Source organism: Mustela putorius, unplaced genomic scaffold (assembly GCF_011764305.1).
Source record: "Mustela putorius furo isolate JIRA1106 unplaced genomic scaffold, ASM1176430v1.1 tig00000275_pilon_pilon_pilon, whole genome shotgun sequence".
NCBI classification, from domain to species: Eukaryota; Metazoa; Chordata; class Mammalia; order Carnivora; family Mustelidae; genus Mustela; species Mustela putorius.
Genome location: NW_025421341.1, coordinates 11160687 through 11182078, shown reverse-complemented (window position 1 = coordinate 11182078; position 21392 = coordinate 11160687). Strand labels below are relative to the sequence as shown.

General features: G+C 50.8%; 1 protein-coding gene across 1 annotated transcript in view; it reads right to left on the bottom strand.

The window, feature by feature from the left end:
* Positions 1-17083, bottom strand: part of NRP2 (neuropilin 2) — a 114697-nt gene extending 97614 nt beyond the window's left edge. The window contains 2 exon segments of the mRNA XM_004764215.3: positions 1718-1895; positions 16022-17083. Coding sequence (XP_004764272.2) covers positions 1718-1895; positions 16022-16094 — 251 coding nt within the window. The 5' untranslated portion in view covers positions 16095-17083.
* Positions 17084-21392: the final 4309 nt, after the last annotated feature.

Genomic DNA, 21392 nt, shown 5'->3' with positions numbered 1-21392 from the left:
TATGAATATACATAAGATGACCTCTTAGCAATTTCCCTGGGAGATTTGCTGGCATAAGCATAACAGAATTTGGCCCCCGGTAGACAGAGGTGCTTAGTCAAATTTCTCTGAGCTCAGACCCAAGCTCCCTGTGCATTAGGCTCCAGTCTGTGCCAGCCTCCTGCAGCCCAGCCAAAGGCACCGGGAGCAAAAACACCCAATACAGGAGCTCTTCTGCCAGAAACCCTTGCTGAAGTCCCCTGCCGGGACTCAGCAGGACTGAGACGCTGTAGGAGTGTATCAGGCTGTGCATTTAACTTAAACAAAGAGGAACTGATGAGTTACCCTATGTCATCCACTGAGTCAAGAGTAGATCTGGGATTAGAAAATCCGTCTTATGACTTTTCGTCACATGAGGCAGTCATCCCAGACACCCTCCGGTTTTCAGCGCAGACTACCTCTTGCTCGGAGAAAACTATTATGGAGGCGTGAAGTAGTCCTAGGAGGATAACAACAACATCAATTCACCGCCTCTCAGTCTAGCCCTGGTTCAAGGGCGGGCCTTGTCTCCTCCACGAGGATGCGTGAGCCTGGAGGTAGGCCTGCTCCCTTGCACCTTTCTTGCCAGCTGGCCCCTTTATGAATTTTTCCATTCTTGCGAGATCTCGGTCACAAGGAATGTCCAGACTGTTTAGGAATCATAGCAGGACCCCAAACACCCGGTGGCACAGCATAGAGGCATATTTGGAGCAGGATGTGATCATCGCTACGTTCTTTTCTGCACCGAAAACTCACACTATCATTTCAACGAGCAAAGACTTTCGGATAGAGCCCACTAGAAGGTGCAAAGTTCGTGCATATCCTTGACATTGCAATGCTACCTGCCCTTCACCTTAATTTAAGGGACCGTGGGGTTGAGAAGACATTTTTAAAGCACTCATGGATGTCTGAATGCCCGCTTGGTATCTCCCAAGCTGCACATTTCCAAGGTGGCAGGACTGGTGTTATGAGACCAGGCAAGCCTCCTCGGGGTACTGACAAGTTCTCTGGGCTTCGGTTTTCTCATTTGCAAAATGTTAGCCCTGACTGCACCAGTGTCCCAGGGCCACCATGACGACAGGATGGAGGGATACTTGTAAAGCAATTAGAACAGTGTCGGTGACATAAATCCGTACAACCAGCTTTGAGACTCCAACCTGTGCGGCACACGTAATAAGAATCAGTGCGAAGCTTAAACCTACCAGTGTAGACTCAGACTTTTAACTCTCTTTCCATAAGGAAACCAGTGGCCGCTTCACAACAGGACAGCCTCATCCTCCAGGGCTGGAAGATGAGGAAGTCTCCTTGCGGGGACCTGGCTACTAGTTCTGTGCGGTTTCTACATGTGGTGGCAGTGGTGGAAATGGGGAGGGCTCCAAGGCGTAAGTAAACCCCAAGGTCAAGAGCTGGTATGGTGCAGTCTAGCCCTGCACCATAGATGGGATTCTCCCTAGAACCCACTTTGAAGACAGGGTGCTTTTCTCTACCCTCTTCACTCAAGAAGGCTCTTTCCTCCAAACTGGGGGATCCCCTAGGGCTTTATTTCCCCTGGAAGACAACGTCATCTCGAGGTTTCCCTCCGGGGCCCCTGTTCAGCAGGTGGGTTAGGGGGCTGCCATTAGGCAGCAGAAGTGGCGGGAGCCTGGGACAGTGGGAGGGCCAGAGTGCGTGTCTCACAGATCTACAATCAGGCGCTTACTTGCAGTCGTGTTTCTCAATCTCGAAGTGAGGGTTGAAGTTGAGGACAATCTTCTGGTTGGGTTCAGGGGCGTAAACAATCCACTCGCAGTTCTGGTGGGATGGGTAATCCTGGGGGTAACCGGGGGAGGTGATGTAGCCAGCATCTTTGGAATTCAAACGACCTCCACAGGGTGAGTCTGAAAGAAAAGTCAAAGAACCCAAAGAACTTCAAATATGCTACGGCCTCTTTTTTGCTCCCCCCCTTCTCTTCCCTACCAGTGGCTGATTAAAACTGTTTTACAAACCTTTTATGGCAGTCCAGAAGACTAACCTACTTACTCACTCAGTGGAAGAGATTACTTCAACGCATCCTCCTGCCACTCACCGACCCCCCCCCAAAACACACACACCCAGAGGGGCACAATCACACACATTGCCCAAATGAAAATATTCCAGAAAACGATCGTAAATATTCCCAATTACATGCGCTGACGTGAAACAAACAAGAGAGCTATAAACGTAACTTGCCTCCTGCCTTTCCTTGTCTCCTCTCCTTGGCCCGTCTCCTTGTTCAAACCTCTCCTCTCTATCTTGATCTCATAAATCCTTCATTTCAGTCAGTGTCTCCCAGCCCAGCCCAGGCAGCCAGAAGTAACGGCTCCGGGAACTGACAATAGTGGTTTTGTGGTGCCGACCCACAAGCGAGCCTGGTAACAATTACATGTGATATGGAGGAAACACTTTCAGCTTTGGGCCAGAATAGGCCCTGGAGGGTGATTTTAGTTTCTAATTCTTCTTCTTTTTAAAAAAAAAAAAAAAAAGCAAAAACCCCAAACATTTAATTCCACATACACCACAAATTTGATTTATTATTTCATTATACACCGAGTGGAAAAAAATCTGTATTAGAGAATTCACTGGCTCTGACCTCAGAGCTCCCACAAAAGTGCTTTGTGTTTTTCCCTTGCTTTCTACCCGCCGGCCCTCCTGCCTCGTCACCACCACCAGAGTGTGCTGCTGCCTTGTCCAGGCCAACCAGTCACCAGCCACTTGAAAGGCCACTGCAGGGGGGTAGCCGCCCCTCTTCCCAGCAGTGCCCGGCTGGAGGTAAACAGCTTCCTGTGGGCCAGGAGGCAAGGGGGCGACTTCAAAGGCAGAAAAGGTGGGTGATGACATTTGAAGAATCTCATCTATTTGGGAGTGAAGTTCTGTAATCCCCAGGAGGGGTTCCGGGGAAATGGGGGGTTTTGCTTAATACCACCTTAGAACCGAGGACGGGAAGGCACGAGAGACCTGGAAATATTCAGAAGCCTCCCGGAGACCTTCCTGCGACGTGTGCCTCTCCCAGCATCAATCAGGATTTAATATCGCCATCTGCATGGAGCAGCGTGGGCCCGTGAATTATGTATCACGGCTCAGCATCTACCCTACAGGACGGGCTCTTTCTCCTGCGTTCGCTCTTTGAGGGAAAGGGTCATGCATTTTTTAACTCTACAGGTGCACTTTACTATTCCCCATGTCTGTTGGCATTACTGTCTTCCAGACCTCTGCTTTAGATTACCAGCCTGACAGGTTTTAAATGCATAAAAGATGGGCAGGCCGCACAATGGCGGTGGGACACACAGATCCGCACAAGTAGCCTTTTAGGCATCGTGCCTCTGCGAGCTCAAACTGTGCCGTGTTGAACTGCCCAGAATCTAATGGATTCGGGTTCCATTTCCTACTGGGTGGAAAACAAAAGCAGGCCATTTCCTCTGGCTAGCAGAGCCCACACCATCCTCTAACTAATGACCCTGCACCCTCCCCAGTCCTGCAGGACAATAGGCTCAGCCCTCCTGCGGACAGAGAGGAGCCCCCACCCTGGGCCTGGACCGCCCATTCCTCCACAGCCAATCCCAGCAGGCTTGCCCAGATCCCGGGCCATGCAGGCCCTTCCAGCACCTTCCAGCAAGTCAAACTGGGGCCAGTGGGTGCTGGCTCAGGCACATGCGATGGGGCTGAGAAGGAACCTCTGAGAAAGCAGAGGTGTGGGGACTTCAGACCACCAGCTGCTCTTACCAGGCCGGGAAGGGGAGGGGTTTTCTCCCCGGTAGAGCTTCTCTGCCAGCTGTTTTGCTCAAGACTGTAGCCCTGACTAGCACACTCCCCCCCAAACCACACCGTTGGCCTTGGAACTCTCCAGAAGGAATGGGAGCTGAGCTCCTGTGATGGTTTCTCCATCACCCACACTCTCTCCCTCCCTCTCCCTCCCCTGCTGTCCTCTCCAGCCACTCCCAAAAGGAGAACTTCTCCCTCAATCCCTCCCTTCCCCCCAAGTTCAAGCTTTTTTAGGAATCAGACCAGGCACACATAAGCAGCAATGAAGACAGGAAACTTCCTCATAGGAAGGTTTCATTTCTCAACCACACCAGGAGTAACCACTTCCCCACTCAGAAAAAACTGAAATTACATATAACCCATAGTGGATAGTCTGTATTTTCCACAGTAAAAACTTAATGGAAAGAAAAAGGAGTAACTCGTTTCTTTTTTTTTTTCCTGTCCTTTCCTTATCTGAAGAAAATCAAGGCATTTTATTAAAATTTTTGAACACTCATTACAACATCTGCTGTTAACCCTTTCAATACCCAAGCCTATATAAACTCGCATTCCTGTTTGGATGGCACGCACACTGAGAAGCAGACACACACACATAGCTACCGAACAGAAGTCAGGGACACACACCTATTAGAAAGTCACACTTCAGGCCCGTACATGCTTTCACACCCGCTCGTAAAATATCACACGTCGTTTGCACAGACACATAGCCACCAAGATAAATACTATCATTTTTGCCTCTGTTTTTCTTGGAGAGAACTGAATCCTAGAAAGATATCAGTAAAACTTGTAAAGAAAACACACTGAATCCTTCCACACGTCTTCCCGATCATTGATATCTCATTTCCAGGTTTGGGGATCTTCATTTCTTGAACACAAACACACCCCCAATAGAAATGAACTCGACTTTCTTCTGAAGAGCTCTACTGCCTGTTACTCTGGGGGTCGGTCTTGTCTCCCAGAAGGAACAGCATAAATGCTGTCTGTCCTGTGTCAGAGGAGTCCGGGCAGAGCCAAAAGAGAGTTGAACTCAAGGGCAAATCCCTTTAGGCCAATCTTCACATACAGAAGGGAAGTTGACCCTGTGGAAGTTGGAGCCACTGGGCCTGTTGGGTGAGTTGACAAGGGACTTCTTTCTTCAACTATTTCGTGAGTACCTTTCACCTGGGGCAAATTCATTTCCCAAAGAGAAGGCAGACCCTGGCTGGGGCGCTTCAGAGAGGGTTGTCTCCTCCATCTGTGAGGGCAGCCTGAGGCTCTAGCTAGCTCAGGCCAGATAAAGGGGTGGTGGGGGGGGGGGAGGACACCAGAATAAAAGGATTAAGGTGACACCTCCAGACCTAACTGGAAAGAAGGGGAACAGTAAGTCCTGAAGTCCGGAAGGTCTGATTTTTTTCCCCCATGATGAGCATTTAGGTGTTTTTACTTGACACGTGCAATGTCAGATGATTTCTGACATTTATAACCTCCAGTCTCTGTTTTTTTGTTTTGTTTTTTTTCCTGTCCTCCTCAGGTGCCTTCATCTTGCTGGTGGCCAAGGCACCATGAAGCTGCCTAGAGGTAACCCAGCTCTGCATCAGGTAAAGAGATTTTGTACCCGCCAGCTAGCAATTCTAAGCCACTCACTCTGCTGGCTTCCGAAGGAACCCACTCACCCTTCTGAGGAACCTAAATTTAAGCCAAACCACTAGTTCCTTGGTAATATCTGATTTTTAGGAAGTAATGAGAAGGAAAAGAAAATATTTTTAAAAATCTGGGCTGCCTTCTAAGGAAATTCAGCTGGAGTTTTTCTAAAGGAACACTGTATGGCCTGCACTCGACACTAAGGTTCACTAAGGAAACCCGGTCGGCTGCGAATACTTTTAAATAATTAGAATTACAATGGCTCACCCCAGGCCAGGCGGAGGCACCAGGAGACACCAGGCAACGGCCTGCTGGCAGTCCCCCAGCAAAGGAACAGTCCCATCCTGGGCTTAGCTGAATGGAAGGAAAACGTCCTTGGCCCAAACAGGGAAATTTAGGACTGGCTGTACGTGGGACTGGAGTCAGGTTGTGGTCAGAGGTGGGTCCAGAGTGTGGCCAGAGGTGAGTTACTGGAAAGGGAAGCGGGATGGTCCCATGGTAGCAAGAAGAGGCCAGTGGATTCCTCTCCGCTTCCTACACTATAATTCAGTGGGAGGGTTAAACCTAGTGGGTAGTTCTCCAAGTTCTTCTTTGAAGAATTTGTTTTCTCTTTGAACAAAAGTCTACTCAGAACTCCAATGTCCAAAGCCGATAGAAGGAAGTGGGGCTCTCTTGGGTGCAGGAGGTAGGGTGGCGAGAAGGGGTGTAGAACCTGGTCACCTCTGCCGGGCTTTGGGGAGCACAGTTTGAAACTCACTGAACTAGACCCCAGTTCCCTTGTTACTTTAAAACACCTTGTACAAGAGAAGGGATAGAAGGATTAGAAGACATCCATTGCGTGTATATCCCTGAGGGTCATAGGGAGAGGAGCACTCAGTTTCATTTTCCCTGACAATAACAGACTTATTTCCTCTATAATTTATCCTTTATCCACAGCATAATCCCATCCTGTTCCTACTTCCAAAGCACTGCTTTCATTTCATCATGAGCAGCAAGGCAAAGAAGCAGCCCTTTCTCCTCCTTAAAAAGAGAGCCGGTTGTCACCTTGCCACTTCATTAGCAAGAAGTCTTGTCTTCAACATGGTCTCACCACTGACAAGCTGTGTGGCCTTGAGTAAGCCAGGAAACACCTCTGAGACTTGGTTTTCTCATCTATAAAAGGAGAGGAGTGATTCTAAAGGTCAGTTTCAGTTCTTAAATTCAAAGTCCCTATAATGAGGCGGGGAGAAGATCCCATAACCCCGTAGATTGAACCAAAAATGGGAAAGGCTGTTTCCCCACCCAGAGAACGAGACCTTTACTCAAGGTGTCACTCCTGTTTCATCCATTTGGTAAGCCTTGAAACAACCTCTAGGATTTTTCCGATGAGCACGCCTGTCTTGCATTATGGAGAGTTCAAATGTCTTTTAATCACATTAGCCCTACTGACGTGAGTTTCTTTCCTTAACCGAGTCTGTAGCTGCAAATTTATAAATATTGTGGATACGCAGTTCTGTGTGTCAGCATGTGAGCAACACCGATACATAAAAAGGAAGACCAAAAAGTTTCTTCAAATCCCTTGGCTGAATCATCTAAGCTCCCTTCTCAGGGTTTTAACCAAATTTTGCTCACTAACCCTGGATAAGCTGCTTTTTAAGAGTTATTTCTGTGAGCCGAGGCTGGATTTTGTTTTATTCAAAGCGACTTCGGCCTGTCACAAGACAGTCTCATAAAATCTGTATCTTGGCTTAAGCTGGGAAGAAATGAGCCAATCCATCAGCCCAGGAATGCGGCTGTTTGACCACTTCCTAAGGCAACTGGGAAAGGGATGCAATCTATTCAATTTATGGGGCCGGGTGGCAGTGAGTGATGCACTCCTGAAGGCACAGCAAATGGAAATCCCTGTGAACTTTTGCAGTGATAAAGTTCAAAATCTGAATAAAAGAACCTCTGGGAGGGCAGGAAGGAGGGGACGAGAGGGTGGGAACGGAAGGCTGCACGTAGGCAAGAAGAAATGAGTCAGGAACCAGGCAAGCGCCCTCTTCGGAAACACCTCCAATGGATTCGCCGAGGACAGAACCGGGAACTGGGTCTGGAAAGGGGACCTTTGGAAAAATCACTTCCCTTTAATCTGGATTCTAAAAATGAGCCTTCATGTAATCATTAAAAAAACGCAAGTTTGATGTGATTACCTCCTCTGACCTCGAATCATGCCACCTGTGGTAACCTTGTTATTTGTCATCTTATATCATAAACAAATGCAATTCCAATAGGGCAGCCAATATAATATCATTAGTTTTTATTTATGTCCACTCTTTTCCAGTCCTCATTGCAAATGCAATTTTGATGCCATTGATGAGAGATGTGGGATTACAATGCCCGCCCATTTCAATAGACATTTGGGGAAGGAAATAGAGGAAGACTAATTTTGAGGTCTCTCCAAAAACCAAAGGAGAAAAAAAGGTAATAAAATTTTTGTTCATTTATTTGGATTAAGCGAACCAAAGGCTTATGGTGAGACATCAGGGGCTCCCCATTGGTTAGTGAATGAAATCCAAACCCCCTGGCCTAGCAATGGGGCCTTGCATTTAGCCTAATGAATCATTTCTGACCTTGATTGCAATTATTTTCCTCCACACATTCCAAAGTGCAGCTTCTGAGTGTTCCCCAAATAAACCCAGCACCCATTTCTCAGCTCTTTTGTTTTTTTTTTAAAGATTTTATTTATTTATTTATTTGACAGACAGAGATCACAAGTAGGCAGAGAGGCAGGCAGAGAGAGAGGAAGGGAAGCAGGCTCCCCGCTGAGCAGAGAGCCCGATGTGGGGCTTGATCCCACATGACCCTGGGATCATGACCTGAGCTGAAGGCAGAGGCTTAACCCACTGAGCCACCCAGGCACCCCTCATTTCTCAGTTCTCATCTTCCCCTGATACCCGTTCCCAGCTCTAATGTCCATTCATCCTCTCAGTCTAGGCTCACATGTCACATCCCCCTCCCTGGTCTCCCACACCAAGAGTACTCTTCTGGCCTCCATATCTAGAACCTCCGAGACCGAAGCTCTTTAACATCTTCTAAGGTGTGCGAGGGCTCAGGACACCCTCATCCTTTCCTCGGGAGCACAGCAACTTGACAGCATGACTCTTCTTCATTCATCTTTAGTGAACTTTATAGGATCAAACCCAGAGCCTTGCCCAAGTCAGACTCTGAGGGATTAATTCACCAACTGCTAGTTGACTAACATAGCACCGAAAGTATCACTTAACCAGCACAAACTCCGAGAAAGCTTTATCCAAACTGTTCTGCTTCTCTAGTCCTACCCTTCCTTCCCAACCCAACAGTGTGCTGCTGTTAAACACGAAGATTTTTATAGTGGTGAACTGAGAGTTTCAGTTAACGTGTTTGGGATCATGATACCTGGTCATAAGTCAAGGCTGAGTTATGTGAACCCGGTCTCCAAAGGACACTCTAAACCCCAGATGGTAATGTTGCAGTTCAAAGGATATTTACATTTTAATCCTAGTGATGGTAAAAATAATTTATCTGAGCGTTTCCTCACCCCCTGCCTCTCTCATTCTCCTGAAGGTGAGTTCTAGATAGTTGTTACCCATAGCACCAGGAAGAGGCACGCTCCTACTTCATCGCTAAACTGGTTGCTGGTAATCAATGATTTCTTCCCTCTACCCAGGCCTCCCCTATCTCTCTGCCCTTGGCCCCCCAAGACGCCTCTTGGGGCACATCTGTTTTATTTTTCCCCTTCATCAAAACAATTATTATTACTACCGCTCAGCCCCGCAGTTCGCAATTCCCTTTATCTTTTTTGCTGAAAGACTGGCCAGAGCCCAGATCACTGGTTATCAGGATCTTCTGAGGCCCAGAGCAGGGACTCACTGGATATGTGCATTAAGCTGGCTAGAAGCCCCATCCACTGTGGGCTACCGGGGAGAGCTTACCTTTTGTTATTCCCAGCCCACCCCCCCACCCCCCCCACCCCGCTTTTTCCTGGATTAGATCATGACTCTTTTATGAAGACCCAGAGGGAAATGGGATTATTAAGAGTCTTGCTGGGTAAAAGCTATTTTGTCTTTATGATGACTTTCTTGAGTTCAGCTGCTGAGGGGCCTTAATGCCAGAGTAGAAGTTATTGCACATTGGGGGGGAGCACCCTCCGCACATGCTCCCTGCTGAGCACACTTGCAGGGATGACGGATGGCAGAGGAGAAAAGGAAAGGCAAGGGGGAGAGATTAAAAAAAAAAAAAAGTAGAGAGGAGAACACCGCCAGCAGAAGAACAAGGAGAGAGAGAAAGAAAAAACAAATGCAACGAGGCGATGTAAATCTGAGATAAAAATCCAGCAAAGAATATTGCTCTCTGAAGAACAGTGTGCGGAGAGATCATCTGAAGCTTATGAAACACAGACCAGCGTTCAGTGGGTAAGAGCTGAGATTGATAATTATTTTATTGCAAAAACTCATAAAAATAACATAAACTTATCACAATGGTGATAATGTACTTTTGACGATCATGAGCTCCAGTTAACCTTCCTGAAGCTCTTCTGAGGATAAAGGCCTTCAGAGCTGGACCAAGCAGTGCCCTGTGCACTCTGCCATAGCACAAAACACCCGATTGGGGGGGGGGGGAAGTACTATTAAACACACTTTACAGATAAAGAAATTGAGGTACAGAGAGATGGAGTGTTCTGGACCCCAGAGCTGGCAAATGACTGAGCTGGCTTTTCAGCCTGGGCAGTCTGGCTGCAGTGCTTTGGAAGCTGGAAAGCCCAAGGCAGGGCTCCCCAAAATTTCTATGTGATAAACTTATTTAGTGGCATTTAGGGAAAGATAAATGTTTTGCCTGGGCGGAAAACTCCCTTTGCTCTTTCTGCCTGCCAGTAATCTCTCCGTTCAAGGCTGGGTGTGGGGAGGGCTGTACACACTGGCACCCAGCTCCTTGTCATCTCAGCCCTCTTTCCCGTGTACTGGAAACCAAGGTGTGTCTTCAGGGTGGGAGGGTGGTGTGCATAGGATGTTGGAGTCTGAAACCATGTGTCACAACATTGAGGGTTTTTTGCTGGCAACTCCCATTTCTCTCCTGTCACCCCAAGCCCACTCATCCCTATCCTAAATGCCACGTTGTTATTGTTCTACTGGATAGGGGAAGCATTTTCAGAAATGGGGGATTTATTTTTATAGCACAGCTGGTCTGCCAAAGGTCACATAATTTGGCAACGTTCCCAGTGGTTAAAAATTAATTTCTTCTTATTAATACAACCAAGGTCCCATAGGATCGGAGCTCAGCCTTATCTAAACTTGACAGCTTCCTAAAGCTTCAGAAGATCCTTTCTCCTGGAGGGCCAGCCATGCTACAGGGCCACTGTGTCCCGGAATCCAGCCTCACTGAGTCCTGTTAGGTAATGAAACCATTAAACCCCTAGGCCATTTCTCATCAAGGCAGATAAAGCTTTGAAAAATGCTGTAGGCTCTCTAGGACAAACTTAGGCAGGATCTTCCAGGAATGGGTTAATTAAAAAAAAAAAAAAGTGACTTCTTTACCTGGAAGGCAAGGTAAAGACAAAGACTTTCTTCTGGGGCTCAAACTCATGTCTCCCCTCAAGGAGGGTGCCACAAAGATCACAGAGTGGCAAATAATGGTCACATGATAAAATACTGCAAATACGTTAATGACAACATAAACTACTGCCCAGATGTCACGTTTCAAGTCCTTTCTCAACAGTGCAAGAAATTAAAAGGTATCATGCTTCTCCTCCAACTTCCAAAACAGAAAACTCTCATCTCTATTTCCTACTCTTCCCCAGATTACCGATAAACCTGGCTCTGAATTCCATCAACCAAGAATTGCCCCACACTCTGACCACCCGGTCAGCTCATTCTCTTGATTGCTTTAAGAAGCAGCTGAATGAAATGAACACACAGCACCGCAGCACCGGGCAGGGACCTCAAAATCATCTAGCCAATGGTGTTTCTCCCCACAGATGCCCCCAGGCCCCTCCCAGGTCTTGTTTACATTCATGCCTCATTGCATATGAATTGGCATTCGGACTCCTCTTTTTCTATACTAAGGAAGGTACGAGCTGACCTCCCCGTGGCAAAATGTGGATTTTACAGTCAACAGCAGGGCCCGAGAGCCATTTGGTAGACAGCAGGAGTGCTGTCTACATAGCCCGGGGTTTCCAAGTCCCCGCAGTCTTCCAACCTTACATTTTGCCAGTTGGGTGCTCTGTGACTTAATCTGAAGGCAGACACCAAAGTCCGAACCCGCAGTGCTGCCTGGGCATTCGCAACCCTACCAGGCACATCCTGGACAAGAAGGTGCTTGCCTGGAGCACTCATGGGGAGCTCTCTTCTTTCCACGGTTTTGCACTGTGTACTCTATTGGCAGCTGGTAAGAACTTCACTACCTCCAGTGGCTGAACTGAACATGGGCACGAGACCAGTCCCCAGAGCCTAGAGCCCGCTGTCTGTGTACAATCTAGGAGTTCAGAGTTTTGCTTGCAAATCATTACACCTGCTCATAGTCATCGGGCATTTTGGGGAGAGGGGCTAAAAAAGAAATCCTCATCAGGCGCCGAGAACGTCATTGCTTCTCTTTTAGGATTTGTCTGAACCCAGACCTGTCTCCCACAGTTTACACCTCTTATCTGATCATCCACTCCAGACGCAAGGTTGATTGACCGCGTCTGCCCGTGTCCATGGCAATGGTGTTTAAACCCAGGCATAGATCAAAGCTCTGGGGGCGGGAGAGGGAAGGTTGCTGGTTATAGGGTCTGGGTTCTTTTGGCCACAAGCGACGTGTCCCGGGGGTGGAGACGTTGGGGCTGGGAGTTGCCACCATCTGAAGAAACCCATTGTCAGGACCTGAACAATTTCCTGAGCAAACCGCAGACCGCCTCCCCCGCTCCCAGCCCCCCCCCCCCTCACTCCACGACGATTAACTCGAGCAAAGGGGTGAGTCGTGCCGGGCGCTGACGAGGAGTGGCTAGCGCCAGGGGGCTCTCCTCTCTGTCTGTAGCCGAAAGGAAAGGAGGAGGAGGGAGGGCGGCGAGCCCTGAGCACACGCCAGTACACCAGAGCGTGGATTCCCTCCCCTTTCAGAGAAATTCAACCGGAGCCGCAGAAGCTGCGACACGGATGAGCCGGATCCCCTAAGCTTGCCAGGAAAGCTGATTCCCACCCCACCCCCACGGTTCCCAGAGGAGAGGCCGGTTCATTCCACCACCCCGTCCACCCCCCCACCCCACCCCACCCCACCCCCGCCAGCCCCTGGACAGCCTCTGCTCTGCGGGCGCCCCCCACCCAGCCGCCGGGCTCCTGGGACCCGGCTGGAAAAACTGCGGTGCAGTCAGCCCGAGGCAAAGGGTGGGGGGCAGCCGTTTAATCACAGCTCGCCTCGCCTCCATTAACTTGTGTTGATATTAAAAAGAAATCAATCAGTGAAAATGAAGCGTTGGCTGTGAATATTTCTCTTTCTCACGTGGAAGAGCAAGGAGCGAGAAGGCGGGGGAGGGGAAGCTGACCGCGCCGGCGACTGCAGAGGTTTCTCCCAAGCGGAGAACCGCAGCGGCGACTTAACTTTCTGGCAGTGGACAGCGTGGAGGAAATGCCGCAAGCCTCTCCCTGGGGGTGTCCTAAGTCAAGGAGGAGGAGGGGACAGGGCTGGAGTTGTCGGAGGCAGCCAACTTCTCCCAGTCTCGAGCCTCGGTTTTGCTTTCGCTGGTAATATTTTTGCTTAATAGAATGTTTATGGATCGTTCGGCTCTGTTTCTGCTGCGTAGCCCAAACAAATCGATGCAGTGTTAGAGACGGCGCTGAGGGGTGGGGCAGGCTGGAGGGCCACCACGTCCCCGCCACGTGGATGCCCGCGCGCCGCGTGCTCCTCACCTGCTCAGGCGCCGGGGCGGGCGCTGGGCGCTGCTAGGAGCCGTGCGAGTTGCGCGCATCCCCGAGGCTAGAGCCGGCTCCCCTCCGCCCCTCTCCGTCCTCGGTTCTGAAATCGCACCCTGACTTCTCGCCTCCCAGTTCGGTCAGCGCACGGATCCCCAGCTCCGCCCGCCCCGGACCTCAGCCCCTCGGAGCCGGCCCTCCAGGGGCGGCCGGGGGAATTCAGCGCAGAACAGGGCGCGGGAGACAGGAGGGGGCGCTCGGGGTAGGGTCCGCCGGGCTGCCCCGAGCCCCCGACCCCAGGCAGAAGGAGGCAGGCAGGCAGGCGGCGGGCCAGGGAGTTGGGGGGGGGGGGGCTGGAGCGCGCAGCCCATGCGGCCTCCCGACCCACCGCCCGCCAGTCCCAGAGGCTGCCGCCGCGGCCGCGGGGTTATTTGCTCAGTCGCTCCCCCTCCTGCACCTTCCGCCCTCCCTTTCCCCTGACTCCTTCTCCGAACGGGTTCCCGCCACCGCTGCCGCCGGCTGGGCTCAGCCCCCTCCCGGCAGGCGCGCACCGAGTGAGTCAGAGGTTTAGTAGGGCCTCGCCCTTTGCCAGCGGCTGCCAGCTCCTCGGGTGCCAGTCGGGTGCTCCGACGGGAAGCCCGAGCTCCCCGCGGCTTGTGATCGCCTTTTTGAAGGGCTGGAGAATATCCAGCCAGGGCGGGTCCCAGCCCCGTGTTCCACAAGGAGGTCCCACCCCGGGTGCCCGGCTGCCTGCGGCGTCTTAGTGGGTGAACTGCCCCGCGCTCCGCGCCTCTGGGCTTTTCTAGAAGTGACGCAGCGCGGCCCGGGGCTAGGGTGGGAGGGGGCTCTGCGGAGAGCGCGAAAGGCAGGTGGCAGAGCGGGAGTGGGTTCGAGCGGGCGTCGCACGCACACGTACACTCCGCGCAGCGCTCGGGGACAGATGTGCGAACATCTGGGGTAGGAGATGGCCTCTGAGTCTTTACGACCCCTCCCGCTCCGCAAAGCACACGGAACCTGAAGTTGGGTGTGTGTGTCCGCGCGCGCGCGCGCGTGTGTATATGAGAGCGCGCGCGCGCCGGTGTGTGCCCCAGTGTGCGCGCGCTCGCCGGGGCCTACTAGAGTCCGTGCCTGAACACATAATATACCGTGGGCATCTTCACCGCGTGCGCGCGCGCGCACACACACACACACACACAGCGAATCACACAAACATACATAATTTATGCAGCATCTAGGTCTGTGGGAGGTCATTTAATTTCGCTTCAAGCTGGGAACTTAGAATTAAGGCAAGAGGGGATGGGGAGACAAGTGAGACCTGCGCCCATCTCTTCGATCCGATTTGCAGCTGCCCTGAAGACCGGCTCTATGGCAGAGAAGGAGCAGCAAACGTGTGGATCTGGATAGCAAAGGCGATCCTCAGTCTTGCTTCCCTTCAACTAAACACTCGAGCTTAAATGGGTGTGTTGGCGGCGAGAGCCAGAGCACCAGGCGAACAGCTTCCCCTCTGGGCTCCCGCAAGACCCCCTATGCCGCGGTGATGGAGGGGAGGGGCCCAGGAAGCCGCAGGGGGTTAGCCCTACCCCGGCCGCCCGCCGGCCATAGCCTTGGAAGTGCCTTCCGCTAAAGGCACTTCACCAAGGCTTTATCTTGTCGTTCTCTTTTCCCTGTTTCCTCCATAGACGGTGTCCCCAATCTCAATCACCTGTAGCAGCTTCCAAGAGTTTTGTCAGATTCCCCAGATTGTTTTCAGAGGGGAGAGAGACTCACTCGCGGGAGAGTGATGTGGGGAAGGAAAGGCAAGCCCCCCTGGATTCCCTGCACTCAGCGATCCCTTCTCAGGCCGTGTGCCCCATGCCAGCCCTCCTGCGCGCTGCCGGATACTGGCCCCAGACTGTTCTGGGCCTTGCAGTCCTTATCTCTGCAGTCTGTCCACACACCCTTTTTGGCAGCGGTTGAGAACAAATTCCACTCAAAAGTTTCTAACCACTTCACAAGAGTAAGAGACCTTCGAAGGCGACGCAGTCTGTTTTATCTAATAATAATTTTGAAAAGAACATGATTTACTTTCCCAGAAAACACATGGATGCAGGGGGGGAGAGCGGGGAAGACCAGCCGCCTTGGTTGCCAGCAGCGCCCAGCCCCAGGCCCCTAGCTCAGCTGCAGGCCCACTCGCTCCACCAGCCTGTGCCCTGTGATTTCCAGGCATATCCACACATTCTGCAAAGAATCCACAGCACTGGAAAACCAAAACTAGACTCTTGTGTTTCCCAAGCCCTTCAGTTAACATTGCTCAATGTAGCTAAGTGGAGAGAATGCAAATGATTTATATTTCACTGGCTAGGTTGAAGAAACTCAAGGGAGATGTGTTCTGCTTCAAGACAGGGGGGGAAAAAAATCCCCAAAACTGTAATGCAAAGGCTTTGTAGTATTTTTAAATCTTTGATTCAGTCCATATGTGACATCTGAACACCGCCAAATTCTGTCTATGTTTCAAAACACACACACACACACACACACACACACACACTCACACTCTCCTAGTAGGGGAAGAAAGTTGGGTTTTAGGAGCGGTGGTGGTGGTGTAGGAAGGGCCGGCTGGGATCTTTCTTTAAATTATTTAGAATAGAGGAAGCCTCTTTCTATGCCATTCCGTGGGGCCCGTATAAGCCGTTACTTTTAAAGGGAAAAGCATGTTGAAATGACCAGAAAAACTTTCAGGGGCTTACCTGGTTGGCCTCTCACTTCGGGTCCTGAAAAGTAGAGAGCTAAGAAAACCCAGGTGAGAGGAAACATATCCATTTTGGAGAAGGAGGCTTTCTCCAGAGCTGGATTTGTAGATTTCTTGTATAATTTTAAGTCTTTTTGTTTTCCTCTCTCTTGCTTTCTTCCTTACAGTGTCTTCTGCAAAGGTCTCTAATGGTCAGTGTTTCCCTCCTGGGTCCTGGCGGCCCGTCTTCACCTTATTCCTGCCGGATTCTCACCTCACTAAGAGGGTAGCTCTTGAAATCAGCAAAGCGGGAGCAAGCTGGCAAGAGGGGACGGGTTTCCTCTCTTAAAAACAAAACGCATCTATGTCCTCTCCAGTTCCTCAAAGTATCATTTCCTTTATCCTACAACATCACGAAGATTTCCCGAAAGCCAAGCGTAAAAAATACATATGTAATAATAATGACGATAAAAAGAAAAGCCCAGACTTGGCTTGGGCATCCCACGGTCCCCAGGCAGCTGTGCGATCTCAGAGGCGTAAACTGACACACATCCCCCGGCACCCGGGACCGACACGCGGGCGGAGGCAGCCACCGCCGGACGGCCGGAGTGGGAGGCGGCCGCCCAGCTCCTGCCGTCGCCGGGTTCCCCGAGCGGGAGCCTCCCCAGCGGCTACACCCGCTCGGCCAGCCTGACGAGGGGAGTCAGAGGAAAGAAGCTGCTGCTGCTGCGGCGGCGGCGGCGGCGGCGGCGGCGGCGGCTGTGGCTGCTGCGGCTGCGGCTGCTGCTGGCGGGGCGGCGGCGGCGGCGGCTGGGATCGCCTGGGAGTGCGCGAGCCCCTCTCCGAGTTCGCTCGCGCCCGCCCTCACCTCCACCTCGCCCAGCGCCTCGCCGAGGTCTGCGCGTCTGAGGATGTGCCGGGGGCGGGCTGCGGGCTGGTGCCTCGCTCGCCTTCTCTGCTTCCCCTCCGGCTCCCCCCAGCCTTTTCAGGCCGAGCCGCATGTGGATGTCAGAGCCGCGGCAGAGCTATCCGATTACGCGCCGGCTCAGGGCCCGCCCCTTCTGTGTTCCTGATTAAAGAGGCAGCCGCGGAGACGCGCGGCGCACAGCTCAGCTCCGCGGCACCCGGCTCGGGCGGGGCGGCGGCGGCTCCCTCTCCCCTCACCCCCACCCCCACCCCCCCGCCCAGCGGCGGCCCGATCAAAGTTGAGGCGGCTCCCATCCAGCCGCTCCACTCCCACCCGCACCGCCCGCCCACCCCGGGCACCTCCGCGCCCGGCTGCGCCCGGCCGCCCGCGCGCAATGCCCCGGAGAGGGAGCGCCCCGGGGCACCTCCGGGGCGCACTGCCCTTGGCCGCGCGGTCCCCGCCCGCGGGAGACTCCGCTGGAAATGCGGGCAATCCCTGCCCCCCACCCAAATTCCCGAGCTCCGAGGCCACACACGTAGGAGGCAGCACAATGCCACGCGCAATGGCGTTACAAGAGGAGTTGGGTGGCGTGCGGTGTTTAGTGTTGGGAACCAGGCGGCGGCTCAGCCATGCGTTCGCACAGGCAGCAGTGCGTGGCGGCGACACACACGGTCGGCCCCGGCTGAATAAGACCCCAAACACTCGTGCGTTTACTACTAGGGTCCTTTGTTGTGTCCCAAACAGACTCCTCTACTCGCAGGGTAAGGGTTCAGGTCTCCCTGCGCGCCTAACTCGTAACTATCAGAAGAAGAGAGACTTTCTGCCAAGAATTTTTCAGGTAATTAAAATGGATTCCCCCCAATCGTCCTCCAAAGTACGGGTACGTGAAGGCTTCTCCTCCGAATGCTACTGTAGCTACTTCTATTCACCTTTTCCCCAGGGAAATGTGGTCACAGCGCGCCCGAGAAAGAAAACAGCATTATGCCAACTATTTTTAAATGGAGGTGTGAAAACTGTTTAAAGGGAGTTGTAAGCTAACAGCTGGGGAAACACTTGTATCTTTGTTTCTGAGGATGGCTTTGTGGATTCCAAACTGTCTTGCTTCACTAAGCACCTATTACTGCATTATCCTAAAGACTCCAACAAGAACAGTCTAAATAACACTGGCGTGTACCCTCTCTGCCACTGGGCTGATGAAGAAAAATAAAGTTTCGGTGACAAGAAGCACACACACACATCTGAAGATCCCATTTATTCCTTTGCTTGTACTTGTGGATTCTTCTGGGTGGTTTTCCTCCTTATCTGGACTTGCCATTAGCTTTGTTTATCACTTTTAGTGTTTGAAAAATCTGTAACTCCCACTTAACTGTTATTTACACTGAGATAACCAAAACAAAATTGAATCAGAAGTGATTTGCAATAGTTGAGCCAAGCCACGGAGGGATTTTACAGTGCTATGTAAATCCACGGACCCCGTATCACACTGTTAATCTCAGATGCCTGGCTTGAAAGGGTATTTAACAGAGGCCTAGTGAGTTCTTCCAGGGAACATAACCCCTGGCTGGCCCAAAGGCTACCTTTCATTCCTTTCATCCCCCACCCCCAACCCTCTCTCTTCCTTCATGCCCTCCTTATTCCCTTGGCTTGAGAGCACATCTACGTTATTAAAAACTCCAGATTTACTTTTTTTCCCCCTGTTTAAACATCAACTGTCAAGAAAGACCACCCCTCCCCAGTATTTAATAGGAGAAAGAGGCAGTCTGGATTTTGAACCTTCAGCAGAGACCCCAGCTTCTATCCTTGCCAAGACACTAACCTAAGGACAAGTAACACTACTATCTCTAGAGACACAGCCTATATAAAGAAAGTCACTTAGTATCACCTCCTCCCACGACTCGCCAGGGGTACCAAGCCATTTGTGCTACCAAGTGCCCCACATGGAAGAATCCTGTTTCTGAGACCATTACAGCCAGGGTTTAGGTGAATGGCACAGGGAGGAGGAGGAGGAGGAGAGAGAGAAAAGGTACACTGAAACCCATTGGGAAAGCATAAGAATGGCAACTCTGGGCTCCTGCCCTTGGGGGTCCCGCTCAGGCAGCTTCAAGGGTCCTTGGTCTGGTAGGGAGAAGGGTCATTTTCGGTGTTCTGTTCTTCCTGGACCTGATTCCCAGAATTATGGGTTTTAATTTTTCAGAGGTGTCCTAAAGAGGGAGCTAACTTACTTACTTCCTGGCAGTCCTCGGCGCGACTGCTGCAAGACTTCTCATCCATCCACGCGAGGGAAGTCCTGATTTCCTGCAGTTGGGTAGAGGGTGAGCCTGGTTCCCAACCCTGGGGACTCCAGGCGGCTGGATCGCTCCTAATCCTCTAGGGGGCAGCACTCAATAAATAATGCGAATTCTACCTGCCATAGCGCTTCTGGCCGTGGTGCATTTACTCCCCGGAGCTCAAAAACCTTTATTAGACCAGGAAAGAGAGAGAGAGATCGGATCTCCCCCCAGACCACGCTGAACAAGAGCCCACGGGCCCAGGGAGGACTTAGAATTTCTTTAATCCAGGACTTCCAAGGACTAAACACAAATCTCACGTGGGCCTGATGAAAAAGAAATCTCCAGGGAAATTCTCCAGCCTGGGACTGGCTCAGACCTGCCAGCCCATTTTTGTCTAGACTTGGAATCTCAGGGGTTTGGCTGTAGTTGGTTTAGTTTCGACCAGAGGTTCAGCGGTGAGGAGCTAGGCTCTGTACTATTCATTATTTTGGGAGTCCGCAAACACTGCCTTCTAAAGGACCAGTAGCGTGGATAGAAATGATGGGCTTGTTGAGAGAAAACACTGAACCAACCAGAAATCGGCTAACCAGTGAGTCTGAGCTCCCTGGCAGGGTCTCTGACTCACCTGGGACATTTCACATCATTATCCTTAATTGTGAAATAATAATAGATAATCCCATCTTACATTCCATTCCTTTGACAGGAAGGGATGTGGGGAACATAAAACAGATTTGTAAAAGATGCTAAGAGAAAGCTGTAACCTGGCCACACCCCAGTGGAAAGATGGGTGTTCCCAGCTAGACACCCCACACCTGAGGGCCAGGGCACATCAGAATCACCCAGGGCAACTGTTAAAAATTCAGATCTCTGGGCACCATCTTCCTGCAAATCAGATTCCTTGGATCTAGGGTGGTGTCTGGGAATCTCTATTTGAAGACACGGTTTAGGTGATTCTGATGCAAATGCACAGCTGGCCAGCCATTGGAAACCTCTATTCTGAGGTGTTATATTTACACAAGCCTTCCATGCATGTACTCCCAGCAAAGGATACCTGGATAAGTGTTTCTCTACATTTTTTTCTCCAGGCACTTTTCAGATAGGGGGTAGATGTTTCAAGGAAAACATTGGAAAAAGCCTCCAAGAACATGTCTCTTAAAATGCCAGAGCGGTGGTATTCCCAGCTTTACCTTGTGACATTTATTTAGCAGCAAAAGCAAAGAGCTTTTTGAAAGCACCAAGAGCCTCTACAAGAACATGTTCAAATGCTAGCTGCTGGGGTTTATGGAGCTGAATCCAGCCGCACCAACCCACTCAACCAATTGGTTGTTACTAGAGGTTTGCTTCAGGTATGGTTTTCCATCTGTGTTCATCACATTGTACGTATTAAACGCTCATGGAAGCATGACTGTGCAGGAGGTGTGCAGGCAACTAAGACATTTGGGTCTTGCCTTCTGGGAACACAGAACCCAAAGGCTCCAGAAGTTTCGTGCTTCCACCCACAATAGACACCACCTGTCACATGGTGCTTCCCCTTATCTGAGCACCGCCGCTGATAAGCTCTCACCCTGAAAGGGGGAGATACCAGGCATAATTGCATCTTAATCTGTAATTTACTACGTTGCCCTGGTTAATATTTAGCTACATCTGTCTCAGAGGCAAAGCCTCAGTTAAGTTAAAAATAAGTCCTCATTTTTTATCCTCTCTTTTGTTTGAAGTGAAGTCCAGGCTTTTCTGGTCAATAGGTTTTGGGTTTTTGTTTTTTTTTTTTCCTCCACTCACCCCTTAAACAACGTTTTTCTTTGATTCAATACATTTGAATACTACTTAGTAGTTTCTACTTGATCTGACCTTTGGTGGATTCCCAGAATCCTTACAGACTTCCATAAAATATCAAAATCTCCTTTACTCTAAATTGTGTCTATCTCTCATCTCTTTTTTGGACACGGACACTAGATCAGGTAGGACAGAACCTTACAAGTGGGAAAAACAAAAAACAAAAAAGTAAGCAAAATGTGCAAAATTCACTCAAATATCCCGGAATCCTTGGCAAAGGAAACTAAAGGAGGCACATAGCTCCTTCTAGTCTGCTTGGCTTAGTGAGGCAGATCTCCCTCGGCCACACTGATTTTTGTACATTTGAGGCATCAGGAACCCCATCGACCCTTCTCTTCAGAACAGAATCCTCCGATACAACTTTCTGCAACGAAGGAGCG